Source organism: Polyergus mexicanus, unplaced genomic scaffold (assembly GCF_030449975.1).
Source record: "Polyergus mexicanus isolate NDT 795.1 unplaced genomic scaffold, iyPolMexi1.0 SCAF_7, whole genome shotgun sequence".
NCBI lineage: Eukaryota > Metazoa > Arthropoda > Insecta > Hymenoptera > Formicidae > Polyergus > Polyergus mexicanus.
Window position 1 is genome coordinate 9,808,575 of NW_027223327.1, and position 15,169 is coordinate 9,823,743.

A 15,169-nucleotide genomic window follows, 5' to 3' on the forward strand; every position below is an offset into this window, starting at 1 on the left:
CATACCGAGATAGTACACCCCATATTTATAATATATATAAATATATACATACCTCAAAATTATACAAAATTTCCATCAAATTGTATTAATTTTTCAAAAATCACAATCTTTGTACCCAGTTCGCGCGCAACTCGTTAATTTTCCATTTTTATCTCATTTTCACTTTATTTAACGCAGTAACATTTGTAACCTGAACGAATTGTGTACAAATATCCGCAATATCTACATATTTATTTTTCTTTTTAACTGTACATTATAAGAGTAAAGAAATTTCACTCGTATTTTAAATGTTAATTTAATACTGTCTTACTATTTTTTTCCATATGTATTAATATAATATGTAAAACTGTATTCTGTATACATAGCACACACTCGTATCAAAATCTGAAATTAATGTTACATATATATGCGATTGAAATAAAAATGTATACTTTCTTCTATAATGAATATCTTATTTTAGGGCTTCGGAAATATTTGAATGGTTATAATGTTACATCTTGAAATATGTATTATTATTTACCGTGACAATTCGGTTTTGTATAACCCACTATTGATTGTTCATAAATGATTATATTAGATCGCATTTTTACTGACCATTATTAACAAAACGCACATTTAAAACGTAATTCGGTATTTCACTTACTTCCCAATATCTCACACACTTTCATGTAGTTACTAACATTCTAGCATTATTTGATATCAAATATCTGATAACGCTCAAAGCTCGTGTGATATCATGGATTTGTAACCATTTTGCAAATACTAATAATACTGTTGTATAATATTACGATATTACATATAATTTTATAATATTGCATTATTATATTATTATGTATAATTTTATAATATTATATATGTATTTTAGTATTGCATTTGCAAAGTATAAATTATTCCTTAATATCACAATTACTGGAGCGTTTCATAGCAATGCTATTCAACTACGAACTTTATATACTTAGCTATGTACATAATTATAAATATCGAGATAGCGATATAATTTCATTTATATATTTGCGTTTAAGATATTTGTTAAATTTAAAGAGTATTTCTTGAAATTCTAATAAAATACCAAATCATTAAAATTTAACATTATTAAATGTTAACTTGTTAGGAATATATTATACTATAATATAATATACTTCCTAACAAATTAACAGTTTAGAGATATATAAAAATGAGAAACCTATATTATACAAAAATGTGAATGAAATGATCTAAAACGAGATCAATAGTTAAGATATGATAATAGACTTTTCTTTCTTTTTTAATGACTATTTTAGAACCACATATTACATATTTGTCTTTATATAATAATAATAATAATAATAATAATAATGATATTTACATCATGATGTAATGATTTTTATATTTTAAATGCAAATGAAATTGTACCAAATTGTGCAGAGTTTGTTGGCTCTTCACTCGCTTTTTAAATAACATAAGCTTCACAAAACATCTATTAAAAATTATTATGTATTCACAATTAATGATTGTTTGAAATTCTAAACGTGGGTATTTATAGCAGTTTGCTATCAGCTATTCGCCAAAGACAGTACAATAATCTTCCCATTTAACAATTTCCTTTTACACATTCACACAAAGTAAGTACTCCAATCAAACATTTTACAATATTTTCTTACTTCATAAATTAATTATATAAAAAAATTATTAATTTACAATAATACATCTAACGTTTTATTAACTGTAGTATCCAGCCTCCTTAAAAACGCTTCATTTTATTATGTATTATAAGTCTTTTTTTTCTTTTTTTGTTTTTATTTTACCTTAGGAAAATGGTCTCGATTTCTATTATGTCATAGAGCGTAGAAGAATTCCAGGTATGGCCAAAGCAAACGACGACAATCATTTACATCCGTGGGATGTATTTATGTGGCTTTTTTAAACATATTGTTCATTCGTGAACATAGTGCGTCAAGCACATATATTATAAATTATAATTTATAGTTTCACAGAGGAGTCAGTCGGTTTTACTTCCCTATTCCTTGAGAAATTTCTTTTGTTGTCCCAGCAAACTATGAATCAAAGTCATTGACCAATCAAGTTTTTCAGATGGCAATGTGATTGTTTAATTGTCGTTCACACTGGATACTCATCATCGGACATTTCGTTCTTTGCATACATTATTGTGAACACATTGGATTCACTCACTAACCACTTGTCTAAAATATAAAATTTTGCAATAAAATTCTGCAAATTCATTCTTAATAAATTTTTTTTAAAGCTAGTTATCCATATCAAACAATTTTTACTAGTAAGTCAAATAATTTATACTGTATACTTACAATTGTATCACAATAAAGGAATCTCCGTATTGATGCGTCACTCAAATGCTACACAAATAAGAAAAGTATTTTTCTTTCTATCATTTCATAATTAACATATATTGAAAACCATATTAATAGCAAAATTTAAGGAAATTTAAGATTATGTATTACGGGAAGGAGATCTAGTATCAGCTTGATTTGGCGCTCCATCCATCGGTAAGCGTCCGCTGCATACACTTCCACTTGATGGATTATAATTGAGAAAGTCCCAAATGAGTATTGTATCATCATGAGAGGATGAGACAATTTGGAACTCGTCAAACTGAAGACGAAATACGCGTCCAGTATGCTCCTATAAAAAGTACAATTGTAGAGAGTTTAATACAAATGTTATGCTGATGAATATAATATATATAAAAAAAAATACAAAAATATATCTTACCACCAAGGTACGTAAGCATAGTGTACTAGCAACGGCACGAGGATCTAAAGCTGCTACCAAATCCCAAACTTTAATTTTACTGTAACATATAATAATAAATATAAGTTAGATGGTACAAAATCTTTTTTTCGCCACATGTTTGAAAAATTATAAAATATTCTTTTAAGGCAAAGCTCTTTTAATTTACTTTTAAATTGTCAATGTAAAATTTTTCTAGTACGAATATCATAACGTGGAATTATTTAAAATATTTTTAGTATTTTTGTACATTAAAAATATATTATAAAGTTTGTTAATTTTCTTTTTTTATAAAGAGAAAAATCAGAATTATACAAATAATAATAAGAATCTCTGAATATATAATGTAAGCATGATAAATTTGCTATACAATTGCTAAAAAAATAGTTGATCTCACATTGTTCAACACAAAATTAAAAATCAGGTTTAAGATGTAAGATTTTCATATACATACCCATCATAAGCACCACTGACAATGTGTTTACTATCAAATCGAATACATCTCACTAGTTCCTCGTGTCCTTCTAGAACACGTAGGCACGCCCCACACTCGATATCCCACAGTCGTATGGTGTTATCACTACTGCCACTAACTACTAAGCGATCCCTATATTGCAAACACGCTATACCGCGCTTATGTCCATTCAACGTTCGCACGAACTCGCAATTAGATGTATTCCATACTTTGATAGTTCTATCACCACTAGCGGAAACTATGTATTTCTCATCAAAATCGACCACGTTCACTGCTGCTCTGTGTCCCACTAGAACTCTTCTCAATGCAATCTCCGTCTGCGATGTCATATCCCAAACAGCTATTGAACGATCCTGTGAATAATAATTATTGTCAATAATAACTTAATCATGGATTGCGGAGATTAGGAAATTGTGGAAATAAAAAAAGTCCACTATTCTTTCTACAGACCTTGGAGCATGTAACCATCATGCCGTTGTTAAATCTAAGATGCAACACTGCCTCACAATGATGAATGAGCGTATTAACCATCTCGCCTGTATTAGCATCCCAAACTCTCACAGTACTATCCGAAGAACCAGATATTATAGCCTTATCATCGTATTGCAAGCACAGCACAGAACCTGTATGCCCCGTTAACACCTTAATGCATTGCAGAGTATTTCTATCCCAGATTTTAATCGTGTTGTCACGGAGCCCGGAGACTATCTTCTGATCGTCATATTGTAGACAATAAACACCTTTCGAATTCTCGCTACGGCAATTAATTCTTTGAAGGTTGAATCGACCCATTCTCCAATTGTTTTCTATACTCTCAATATCTTTGACAATTTTTGGATAAAGAGATCTATAGAAATTGTGATTGGGAAATGCCTCGCCCGGTTTCGGTTTAAAGAGGTATTGTATCCTGAAAGCAAAATTATAAAAGTACATAGAAAAATACAAAAAAATATATTTATACGTTTATTACGATTTACAAGTGCTCTATGAGTATATACACATATTATCATATATCGAGAAATTTAAATTTTATATTTCGTAAATCTGCTCACCATCCTCTTCTTTCAGCCAATCCTCTCCAAACTGAATCTGTTCGTACCTTGCGTTCAATCAACTTTTTCCAAAGCATTCCTTCGCTAATTACTCTATGCCATTCCTTACATACGAGCTCTGCAGAAACAAGCGATTTAGCGTCTAAATATGAAAGAATACTTTCTGCAACGTGGTCCAATCCTTTTTCTGTAAAATATTCGGTATTGTTAGTCGAAATACAATCATAAAATGTTAGACACATAAAGCGTAAATATATCATTACACACTTGGCAAAAGTGAGATAAAGTCTCTCTGCAGCATTGGTTTGAGATACGCATTGATGTGTCCATGTTGATAGTGACACATTCGCGCTAACAGCTGTTCGACAAAGTGCACTTGTTCCGGCTCACTCCATCTTTCAAATAGCTTCATACAAATTTCTCTTTCCTGTCCATATTGCGTGGCTACTCCTGTAGATGGTTCCTTTTTGCAACTCGGATCGTACAATATTGTCATCGGATACTGTAACAGAATATTAACAATCATACACGTTTATTCCATCTTATATCATTTAAAATATATTCTAATTGCATATCGCACGTTTTACAAAAAATTAAAATGTGATCTATATGATGATATCTCTTTTTCGTTAACAATAAATTAAAACTATTGGAGAGAAAAAAGATTTATTATTTATTATTATTTATTGTTACATTCATTTATCATATACGTGAATCGTGAAAATGTAAAATATATTTGAATTCCTTTATTAGCATTTTTTATACATGTATGTAACGATATTTATTCTTACTGTATCACCGATATGCCGAGTAATCGGAGCGTAAATAAATGTGAGACTAAAAATATCAGGTTGTACAATGTGTATTATCGTATCGGTGCATACATTGTTGTTTCTCGATTAGTCGCTTAAACGGCATATATTCGATAGAAATCGTGCTAAGCGTTTGCACTCAAATATTTCAAAAATTTAAAAAAAAACCCAAGTTATTCAAGTTATCGTGCAAATGAAATATGTATGCATTATCAGTACAATTACGTAGCCGAGCACGTAGTTCGATCAGTCTTATATGTTCTTAGCAAAATAATATAAATTTAAAAAATATTTAATCTAAAATAAAATAATATATTTGTATTTTATCCCATTTATCAAAAATTTATTTGTATATAGGAAAAATATACTAATAAGAAATATAAATAATTGAATATAGAAGTTAGTCTTTTAAATATTTTTCTTTCACATAAACTAGTGATTATCGATATTGTTATCGGTCGAGATGATGATAGACAAACGAAAATATAAGGATTTTAAATTATATGCGCTAATTGTGCTCCCTCTCCTCCATTAAAAAGAACATAAGTATCAAAGATAATCAATTTTCCGCCATGTGCAAAACATTTTTTTTAATTTCATTTATCTCTCGTTTATCTCGAAATAAAGATATATATATATATATATATATAGATAAATCTAAAAAGTCACAATACGTTAATCAGATTCCGCAAAAATCATCAGATAGCTTATCCAGAACTCTCATGGGCAACAGACCGGTCCAAGTCAAATTCTAAAGTGGATATATTACTTGAAAATATTACCAGATAGCAATAAATTATTGATATAAGAAAAGAAATACATATATCATTGTGATAAAAAAACAAAATAGATTATGTTTAAAAATTTTACAAAAAAGTTCGCGTCGACTTATAGAGCAATCTAATAAATAAGCGTAGAGTTTATATATTTGCTAGAACCGTGGATGCATCTTAAGATAAAGCAAAGTACCGGGTTCTTGACCTCTCGTATCTCATACGCGAGAACCTCTATTAAACTAGCAGGACCAAATCAGCAGAATACGCGAGAGCTCTTATAAATTAATTCGTTTACGTCCTGATTTCTATCGAGCATTTCCTCGTTAATACCGTAATCGTCGGTGATCACATTTCAAGCAACACACGTAAATATTCTAATTTTAGCGAGTAATCATTTCGACGCGTTTTAAGATTTTAGCATAAATTTTAATTAAATTAAACAAAATCCACGCGATCGAGTCGTAAAAATGTAAATACGAATGTAAATACGAATAAATGTAAATACGAATTATATGAACGAATAATAATGTAGCGCTAACAGATTTACGCAAGGTAAATTTATACAATTGTCACGTAGTATTAAAATTGTTGACATATGCTATTCAAGTATGACTAATCAAGTTTTACACAGAAATTCAAGCATGTGTAAATGCGCATAAGATGCACTTTTCGTGAAAGAAAGCAATTTCATATGTTTGCACTTTCACTATTTATACGTCATTCTTATCGTTGGTACTTGTCGCCGATGTTCGATAATGTTAACCGCAGGGGATATTACCAAGAACATCCTTCGATATAGATAAAAATAGAATGCAAGAACGGGTATTGATCAAACCTAATCCTCGCATATCCTTTATTCAGATCGTTTCTATTATAATATTTTCCGCTCAAAAATTTCCTACTTAAAAAAAAATGGATGCAAATCAACAAAATAAATATATAACATGTAGTGTACTTTAATTATACAAATTAAAAAAAAAATATATATATATATATATATATATATATATATATATATATATATCTGTGTAATAAAAATTATATATATATATTATTATTATATATAAAAAGAATTATACAATATATAAATATATTAAAATGTATAACGTGAGGATATGATAAAAAATATTATTCCCTTTTTGCTTGCAATTTCCAAGTTCTTATCAAAATTTTATGGCTAAAAAATTGTTTATTATCTCGATATTTGAATTCCATTCGATTAGATCAGATAATTTGCATAAACGTGATGCAGCAATTCATGCATTACTGTGCTAATCTAATTTCAAGGATATCGTACTTAAGGCCACAACGAAATATTGTCAGAGATATAATTCTGCTTTGCTATAAAAATTCAAAATAAAATCCTACGACGACGTACATTCACTAAATTACGGATTTATTTCTTTAATATTTCTCTTTAAGTTAATCCCTCTTTTTAAATTTATACCCTCTCCCATTTATATTAATTTTCTTCGCTTCTAACACTCGAAAGACTTTTCCTAGCCGATTGAGCAAAAAATGTTATTGGCGCCTATCATCCCACGTAAGTTTACATAATTTCCCCCGTGCAACGAACCATATTAACAGAATAGCGATGAATCGAAAGATATACACATAGACATACAAATACATGGCGAAACTGAGTGGGCGATCTTTTTATAAACGATGGATTACATTTGCACGAATGGAGAAAGTGCATTCGCAAATGCAACAGGGAATGTGCCACAACGTCAAGAGGATGCTCAACGCGCACGATTGTCGAGAGCGAAACTATTGTCAAAAAAAAAAAAAGAGAGAGAGAGAGAGAGAGAACAAAAAATGCCGCATATCCCATTTTCATGTTGTTTCTCAACTCCACCTGGTGTAACGTTCTTTACAAGATGTCCAAGAATCGATGAAAAATGGGTATTGCTCATTTCTGATTTTTTTTTTTTTGCCAATGGTTTCCATATCTTTCAAATTACAGATCTCTGAAAATGAAGAGCTTCTTGCCTGAACTAAATTTCAAGGACAAGAAATTAAATAATAAAATATATTAAATTTGTAATCGAATTCTAAGATTCGGCGATTTAGAAAAGTTGCGAAAAAAAATATGACATCAACATTTTTACAAAAATTGATTTAAAATTTCCCAAGGAACGTGCTATGTACGTGCTCACTATTCCGAAACCATTCTAGGACACCTTGTTGAGTGTTTCTTTGTCTATAATGGCGTATGTCATATATTATATATAGTGGAAGTGTGTTAGAGAGAGAGAGAGAGAGAGAGAGAGAGAGAGAGAGAGAGAGAGAGAGAGAGAGAGAGAGAGAGAGAGAGAGAGAGACAAGATATACAGGAAAATCCCGTTTATACTCTAAGACCAGCAACGATTTGTAGCCTGCGAAATCGTATATTTCGCACCTGACCTACTTGCCGTGGCATCTCCCCTACCCCACGAAGTGAAAACCATCATAAAAGGCCCCATATCGCGTTAAGTACTCGTTAATAAAGGCTATGAAATCTCCGCATCGCAGAAATGACTAGAAAACAACGACGAATGGACAGCAACTTTATACGTTCCTAAAAACAGCTATATATATATCAAAAAGTTTATAAAAAATTTGTAGAAGTTTGAATTAAAAAATGGCATTTTTTTCTAAAACGAAACAAAAAGCCATACATCTTTATATCTTTAGGTTCTAGTTGCCAAAATATTTTTCTAAATTAAAACGAATTATACGTACTAAATTAGTCAGTGTATTTGAAGATCTTTTAAAAAATCGTTTAAAAATAGATAATTTATGGTGACAACTGAACTGTATGTTATGATCGTGATCCATTATAGGGGGATCTCCTATCTCTTGTGTTATTGTAACACGAAGAGACGAGTCTAAGTGGTGCGCGATCACCTGAAAATGCTCGTCGAATGCTCCCGGTATAACGGTATCGCGAACTCGTGTCGAATCTACGCTCTCCTAATTCTTTTGTCTTCCTGGCTGTCGTCCCCATGCGCCTGTTACCATGGCTAAAGTGAACAATATATACTGGATATCTGATGATGAACGATCACCGATTGATTTTTCTCTTCTGTCGAGAGAAAAGATAATTTTTTTCAAAAGTTTCATTGGCTGCAATATTCTTGATAGATATGACCCGAATCCTTCTTCTGGCAGGATTTGTTAAAGCGGGATATATCCGAAGATAGCCAAAAACTGAATTTGATAAATTATATTTGTATCCTTTTCTTTTCGATCGCTTATCGCCCAGTAATTATTTATGCATCAGTATCTATTTTCATGAGATATATTTCAATTCTCGACAAGAAACATTGTCACGTATATCATGTTCATCTATTATTCAATACCTTGTACATAAAACACTGCGATTAGAGAATCCAATCTGCAAATATATATTATCTTTTTTTATATAATTTTATTATTTTTTAACTTTTTTTCAATTTCGATTACATAAGTTGAACAAAGTTGAATGTGTTTATATATTCCCAGTATATTTAAGATAGACTATCCGACAATCGTATTCGTATATAATTTCAATGAAACTTCAACCGAATGCGTCTGCAAGGGAAGTAATGTCGCAAGACCGAAATGTACGATTTCACGGAATGAATCGTGAAACAAGTTTTTGCTTCGTGAATTCGCGCTCGTCTATTCTGGCACAAAGAGGTCGACAACTTCTGAAGGTTTAAGAGAAGCGGCCGTTGAAGATTGTGACGTTAGAAAGCGTAAAGAGAACATTAAAATTAACAATGGACTCTGACACATCGCACAAATATCCGAGTTTCGAAATCAGGTATCCACAAATTTCAACAATTTTCATCAATATTTCTTATCTGAAAGAAACCAAAAAATATCTTATCAAATATTCAAAAATAATCATTCCTAAATTTACAGTACATAGTCAGAATAATAAAAAATTAAGTAATTTAAAAACAAAATTTTTAATCTAAAAAAAAAAGAGAGAGACAGAGAGATACATAAATCAATTTAAAAACTTTTATTTAATAAAAAATCATACAAAAATGAAAACAAGAAGTGTTATTTATTACGAACAAAGAATTGACCTCTTTGCACGCTGTTGCCGATCCCGATTGGTACAGGGTCAGATACGATATTTCGCAGTGTCTTTTTTATCTCGGGCAACGAAACCGAAACGTGGCGACGCCTAAAAAGGAAAGGCACCTCCCGCTTGACATTAGTCGCGCACGCGGATTTACACGCACGCGTCATTACGCAAAAGTCTCGGAAGGGCGCCGCGAATTTATACCCATTATACACACGCGTGAACTTCCTCATTATTTATTTTATCTCTAGCTGAGAAATGTGAATGGATTTCCGTCTCGCGGATAAGACGACGAGAATGGATACGGACAAGGCGAAAATGTAAACCGCTCCGATCGAGGATGACGAAACGATGCCGTTATCGTGAACGTGCTTTTTTTGACGTTTATTTCTCGTCCTTCTCGCGTGAATATAAAGTTCATTAGCATCGATAGCCTGAGCATGTACACGGCATTATTACAATTCATAATGAAATGGGAATAATTCTTACCAAGTACGAAAGAGTAGACCTTTTTGGAGTCCACGATCCTACATGGAAACATATATCCGGGAGATACTTTTATCATATTTTTCATGCTCTTACCGACAAAAACTTTTTAATATAATGGCTACGATAAATAAAATTTTAGAAGAGTAGAATTTTGTATAAAGTAATGATATATCAAAAGAATAAAAATCTTCCTGAAAAAAAAATTGTACAAAGTCTCGCTACAAAGAACCGGCTTTTGAAATAGCTATTACGTTGCATAACTATGTTGCAATTATATGTTATTACTATATCACTAGAATAATAAATAATATTTTATTTTACTTTTTCCTTGTGCAATAAATTGTCTTGGAAAATTCTTTACCCAAAAATTTCGATAAACACAATATTAATTTTATTAGTAATTAGAAAAATAACTTCTCTATACTATCTGTTTATATAGCTTTCCATTCGATGCCATTTAATTTATTTAATGGAGAGAATGGACATGCATATATATTCGTCAATAAGATTACGGAGGTATTCAATTTGAAATATCTGCTCGTTATATATATATATTATATATCGAGAGTTAATACTCGAGAGTAACGATGTTCGATTCCGTGAATATTGACGTAGGTAAATTCGACTGACCTTCAAGGATCGCAATCTGTTTCTCTCTCTCTTTCTTCCTATCTTTATCATCGACAGACTGACGTTTAAAAGCCCATTGGTATTCTCTATTGGAATAGCGTTATTCATCACTGAGAAATGTGCTGAAATTACGAATGTACTAATCGTTTAAATCACAAGTATGTAAAAGCCGAGTTAATTAAAATTAAAAATTAAAACGTTAAAATATCGCAAATATCTTTTGTTAATCTATATATTTTAGAAAATATTTTAATTACGCAAAAAAAAAAAAAAGATTTAATTATGTCAAAACGAGTATCATATATGTGATCCGGGATATTTTCATAATTACGAGTACAGATATAGTAAAGAAAAAGAAGAGATAAACACATGTTGAATAAAATTTTAAATCACTTTTATATGTAAGAACTGTTTATATAAATTTAAACGGTGTTTATTCTATTTCTCTTTTAAAGTTCATAAGATAAAGATTTTCACGCGTATTGTCCAGTACAGGAAGATACACGAACGTGCGTGATACATTTAGAACGATATATGATTTATGAGCGGAATGAGTGTAGGAGGGACCATCGTCCGAGCGCGGGATAAGAAGTCGTAGGTGCACTTCCGGTAAGCCGTGTTGCAACAAACGTATGTAATTATGAAGAATAACGAGTGTTATCGCATACAGGAGTCCACACGCTCGCAAAATTATCACGTACATATAAATAAAATGCATCGTACGCTGCATGGATTAATTGCGAACGGCAGAGTCGCTAATCAATCCGTCGTAATGTTCGTTACGCGAATTAGAATCGAAATATACAAGTAAACACTCGAAAGATAATTAAAACAAGAAATAAAAATTTACATTAATATATATATATATACTGGGTGGCCCCATTTTAATCCATCCAGACGAATATCTCAAAAACCAAGCCCGGAAGAGAAAAATGTTTCAGACAAAAGTTGTTTGGTTTCGAGGGGGCCATAAGATGGTGACAATGATTTGACCTTGGAAAATCATTTGAAGGTCATATGAAGGTCAACTTTAAAATCTTAAATGGAACTCCCCATTTTTTATTTAGTATTCTTGTAGCTGATCTCGAGAGCTTTCCAAAACACTATAATAAAGTATTTTTTTATTAAATACTTTTTGAGTTATTTCATATTTTAATCTGACATATTTTGATATAAAAAATTAAATATCTCGTAAAATATTTAGTTTTCGATAATCTTACCGTAATACTTCTATGTACAAAATGGATTAAAATGGGCCACCTAGTATATATAATATATATTATTGTCACATTAAATTAGAACTAAAAAATCTAAAAATACTTTAAATAATGAAAAAATCAGGTGGAATTATATATATATATACACATGTTTTTGTCTCTTTTATTAATAGATAGATTAAAATTAATGAGATAGGAGAGAATGCTTACACATATATATCTGTGCAAAGATTGTTCTTATGTAACAAGAATATCGAGAAGTTATTTTTCTCTCCGTGTACAAGGTAAGACGATCAACTTAAACACGAATCAAAGCTATCAAGACTCTCGGTACTATCGCCTTTTTTTTTTCCAGGAAAACGACAAAGGCAGATAAGAGTGGACGAAGTCAAAAGTCGTGACGGATCGAATCGAAGAGGACACACACACACGCGTACGTAGGAAAAGGAGTTGCTAGACCTCTCGTGAGACAAGAGGGGGCGAAGCTAAAACATCGATTGTGTGGTAGCGCGCTGGAGACAATTGGATTCTAGCTAATCGGACATGTGTCATCCGCAAGACATTGTTAAATCTATTCCGTGCTATCGCTATTCCACGTTTCATATGAAATACGGATATACGCAATTAAATCTTAGGAAGGGGAGATTAAAAGCCGAGCGTAAGATTGAAAATTGCCATCTCTCTAGAAATGCCTCCGATAATAACGTTCGATATCTTTAATCTAGCGAGGAATAAATGAGGAGTCAGCCGCAATCAGTCAGCTAACGAAGCACGATTGGCTATTTTTCTCGTTACGCGATCGCGATCTATACGCGTCTATAGATATAACGCACCGATATGAAATCGTCCAATAAATGTCAAGGCATTTATTATAACACCTTATGTACGTACGTCATTATCGTATGATCGTACGATCTCTCCGTCTGTAAAAGGCATCCCGTCAAGGATTCACGATTTAAGAAGGAACGGATCGGCTACGTGAAAAGTTAACGAATTTAATACATTTCGAGATTCGTGAAATTGATATCGCATAAAACATATACTTTTAGCCTTTTAAAACATAAAATTTAATAATTAATTTGTGAGTTTTAAAGTAAAGATCTTTCTTGTATAATTAAAATCATTATTTTCCTGAATTTTGTGTACAATCGCTATAAAATTTTCACGGTACAGTCGCTATAATAAAATTAATTCGATAATTAAATCTTTACTTAAACTCACAAATTATTAATTTTTAAAGGGCTAAAGCTTCTTTTTTTTCCGCAATGTCAAATTTATGAATTCAAAATATATTAGATTTTTATTATCTTTTCATCTGTCCAATCTCTCCTTAAAAAAAAACATGAAAAACACATTGCGAGAGAGTGAAAATGGGAGACTACTCCACGATACGAGATGCGCGCGATTTGCATTCGCATTTCCAAAGAACCGTTACACGCGAAATGACAACTAGACCTCATGTCGTCCTTCATATCGATCGACATGTAAACATCCAGACACGAGTCCGTTTATTTCGTTTACTGTTTTTTGCCATTCAAGGGAAATGTGAAGAAGTAGATGTTTGAATTAAAAGATTCTATATCAAAGATGGAACGTGTGTCGCACAATCGCTATCGTAACCCCGAAAGTAATTTCGCCACGAAAATCGATCGTGACGTAAAGGTAGGATCCCCTCTATCGGAGAGATAATTGTCAGACGGTTGACAAGTTATAAACAGGTGCTCAAGATGTATTCGATCGCTCCAAGTTATCACAATTGTAAATCTTCTCCCTCTCTCTTCCCCTCTAATGTAAGGAATAATCGCGCGCGACGCTATCATAATTCAAGTTTGACCTCGAATATCTCGGAAGTAAAACACGTGCAGAGTCAACGGACGGACGGATTCGTTGGATCGGTCGCGAGATGGCACAAGATGGCGATAGTTTTTTTCGCGACGAAAGGAAACGTCGCACGGATACCTATAAATTGCCTAGTCATTCTCACCTGCTGACTCGTGTTCGTGTCGTCGATAATTTTGTCCGTTTCCATGTTGATCATCTCACTCGTATGACAACGTCTACTTGTCCGCTGAGCAGCTTTCGGCAACTGGCGCTCCGTACGCTCCTTGCACCAAATTAGCGCGTGGCTCTTGTATAGGAGACAGACAACTATGTATGTACGCGAATTCCTCTCGAGAATAGCCGACTGTTGAGAGAGGCTCCGCGTCGGGAGGACGGGCGACGCGAACACGATCCTAAGCGTTTAACGCACGCTTAGCACGCACGACACGATGACGGTGATGGCAAATGATGATGCTTGCTTACGAATTATCACCCATGCCTCGGAAGAAGTCAGCGGGACAACATTTCACCAACACGATAAGCTCGCAAATAACTATGTCACACGGCGAGGCCTGGGTAGTAGCAGGCGTCTCCCTTTTCCGTGCGTCGATGACGTATCGGGATCTCCTCTCGAGATCGCACGAGATATCAATCTCCTTTTTTTCCCCCCAACATAAGATCGCAATCGGCGAACTTACTCGCGGCGCAGACAGTACCGAACTGGGCCGAGCGAACCAACGACCGGACAGACGGACGGACGGAGGGATGGGATGGATAATCACGGACGCCGCGCGAGATGCGACACGAGACTCGAGATCTCGAGAATGCGCAATTCGATATGGTCGAGAGTAGGATCCCGCGATTGGCCGACGCGATGATATCGCGGTCGGAAACGTCGCCGAGAAATGTGCGATAATGCTCGAGCGATAACGCCTGTCGCCTGTCGCCGCGAATCGACTGCTCCAAGATTGCGTTCCTCAGAGGAGCATTCAATCGACCAATTAGAGACAGAGAAATCCTTTCGTTCTGATTGGCCAATCAAACGCTGCTCTATTCCGAGTGGATTTTTGAACGCATCCGAACAGCGCGCGA

At 33.1% G+C, this 15,169-nt stretch overlaps 1 protein-coding gene across 1 annotated transcript; it reads right to left on the reverse strand.

The window, feature by feature from the left end:
- Positions 1–1,169: 1,169 nt before the first annotated feature.
- On the reverse strand, positions 1,170–14,915 carry Slmb (beta-transducin repeat containing E3 ubiquitin protein ligase slmb). The gene is made up of 9 exons (XM_070298867.1): positions 14,241–14,915; positions 4,540–4,774; positions 4,273–4,459; positions 3,671–4,127; positions 3,200–3,573; positions 2,728–2,806; positions 2,457–2,637; positions 2,304–2,351; positions 1,170–2,180 (listed from the first exon to the last, which is right to left on the reverse strand). The coding sequence occupies exons 1-8, from the start codon at positions 14,292–14,294 to the stop codon at positions 2,341–2,343; spliced, it is 1,578 nt and encodes a 525-aa protein (XP_070154968.1). The 5' UTR covers positions 14,295–14,915; the 3' UTR covers positions 1,170–2,180; positions 2,304–2,340.
- Positions 14,916–15,169: the final 254 nt, after the last annotated feature.

What these genes read in the sequence shown, in the direction of transcription:
- Slmb (XM_070298867.1), bottom strand. Translation starts at nt 14,294, where the DNA reads ATGATCAACATGGAAACGGACAAAATTATCGACGACACGAACACGAGT. An exon ending in ACACGAACACGAGTCAGCAG is followed by an intron (nt 4,775 to 14,240) that starts GTGAGAATGACT and finishes ATTCTGTTACAG; the next exon opens with TATCCGATGACAATATTGTA. An exon ending in TATGCTTACGTACCTTGGTG is followed by an intron (nt 2,638 to 2,727) that starts GTAAGATATATT and finishes TACTTTTTATAG; the next exon opens with GAGCATACTGGACGCGTATT.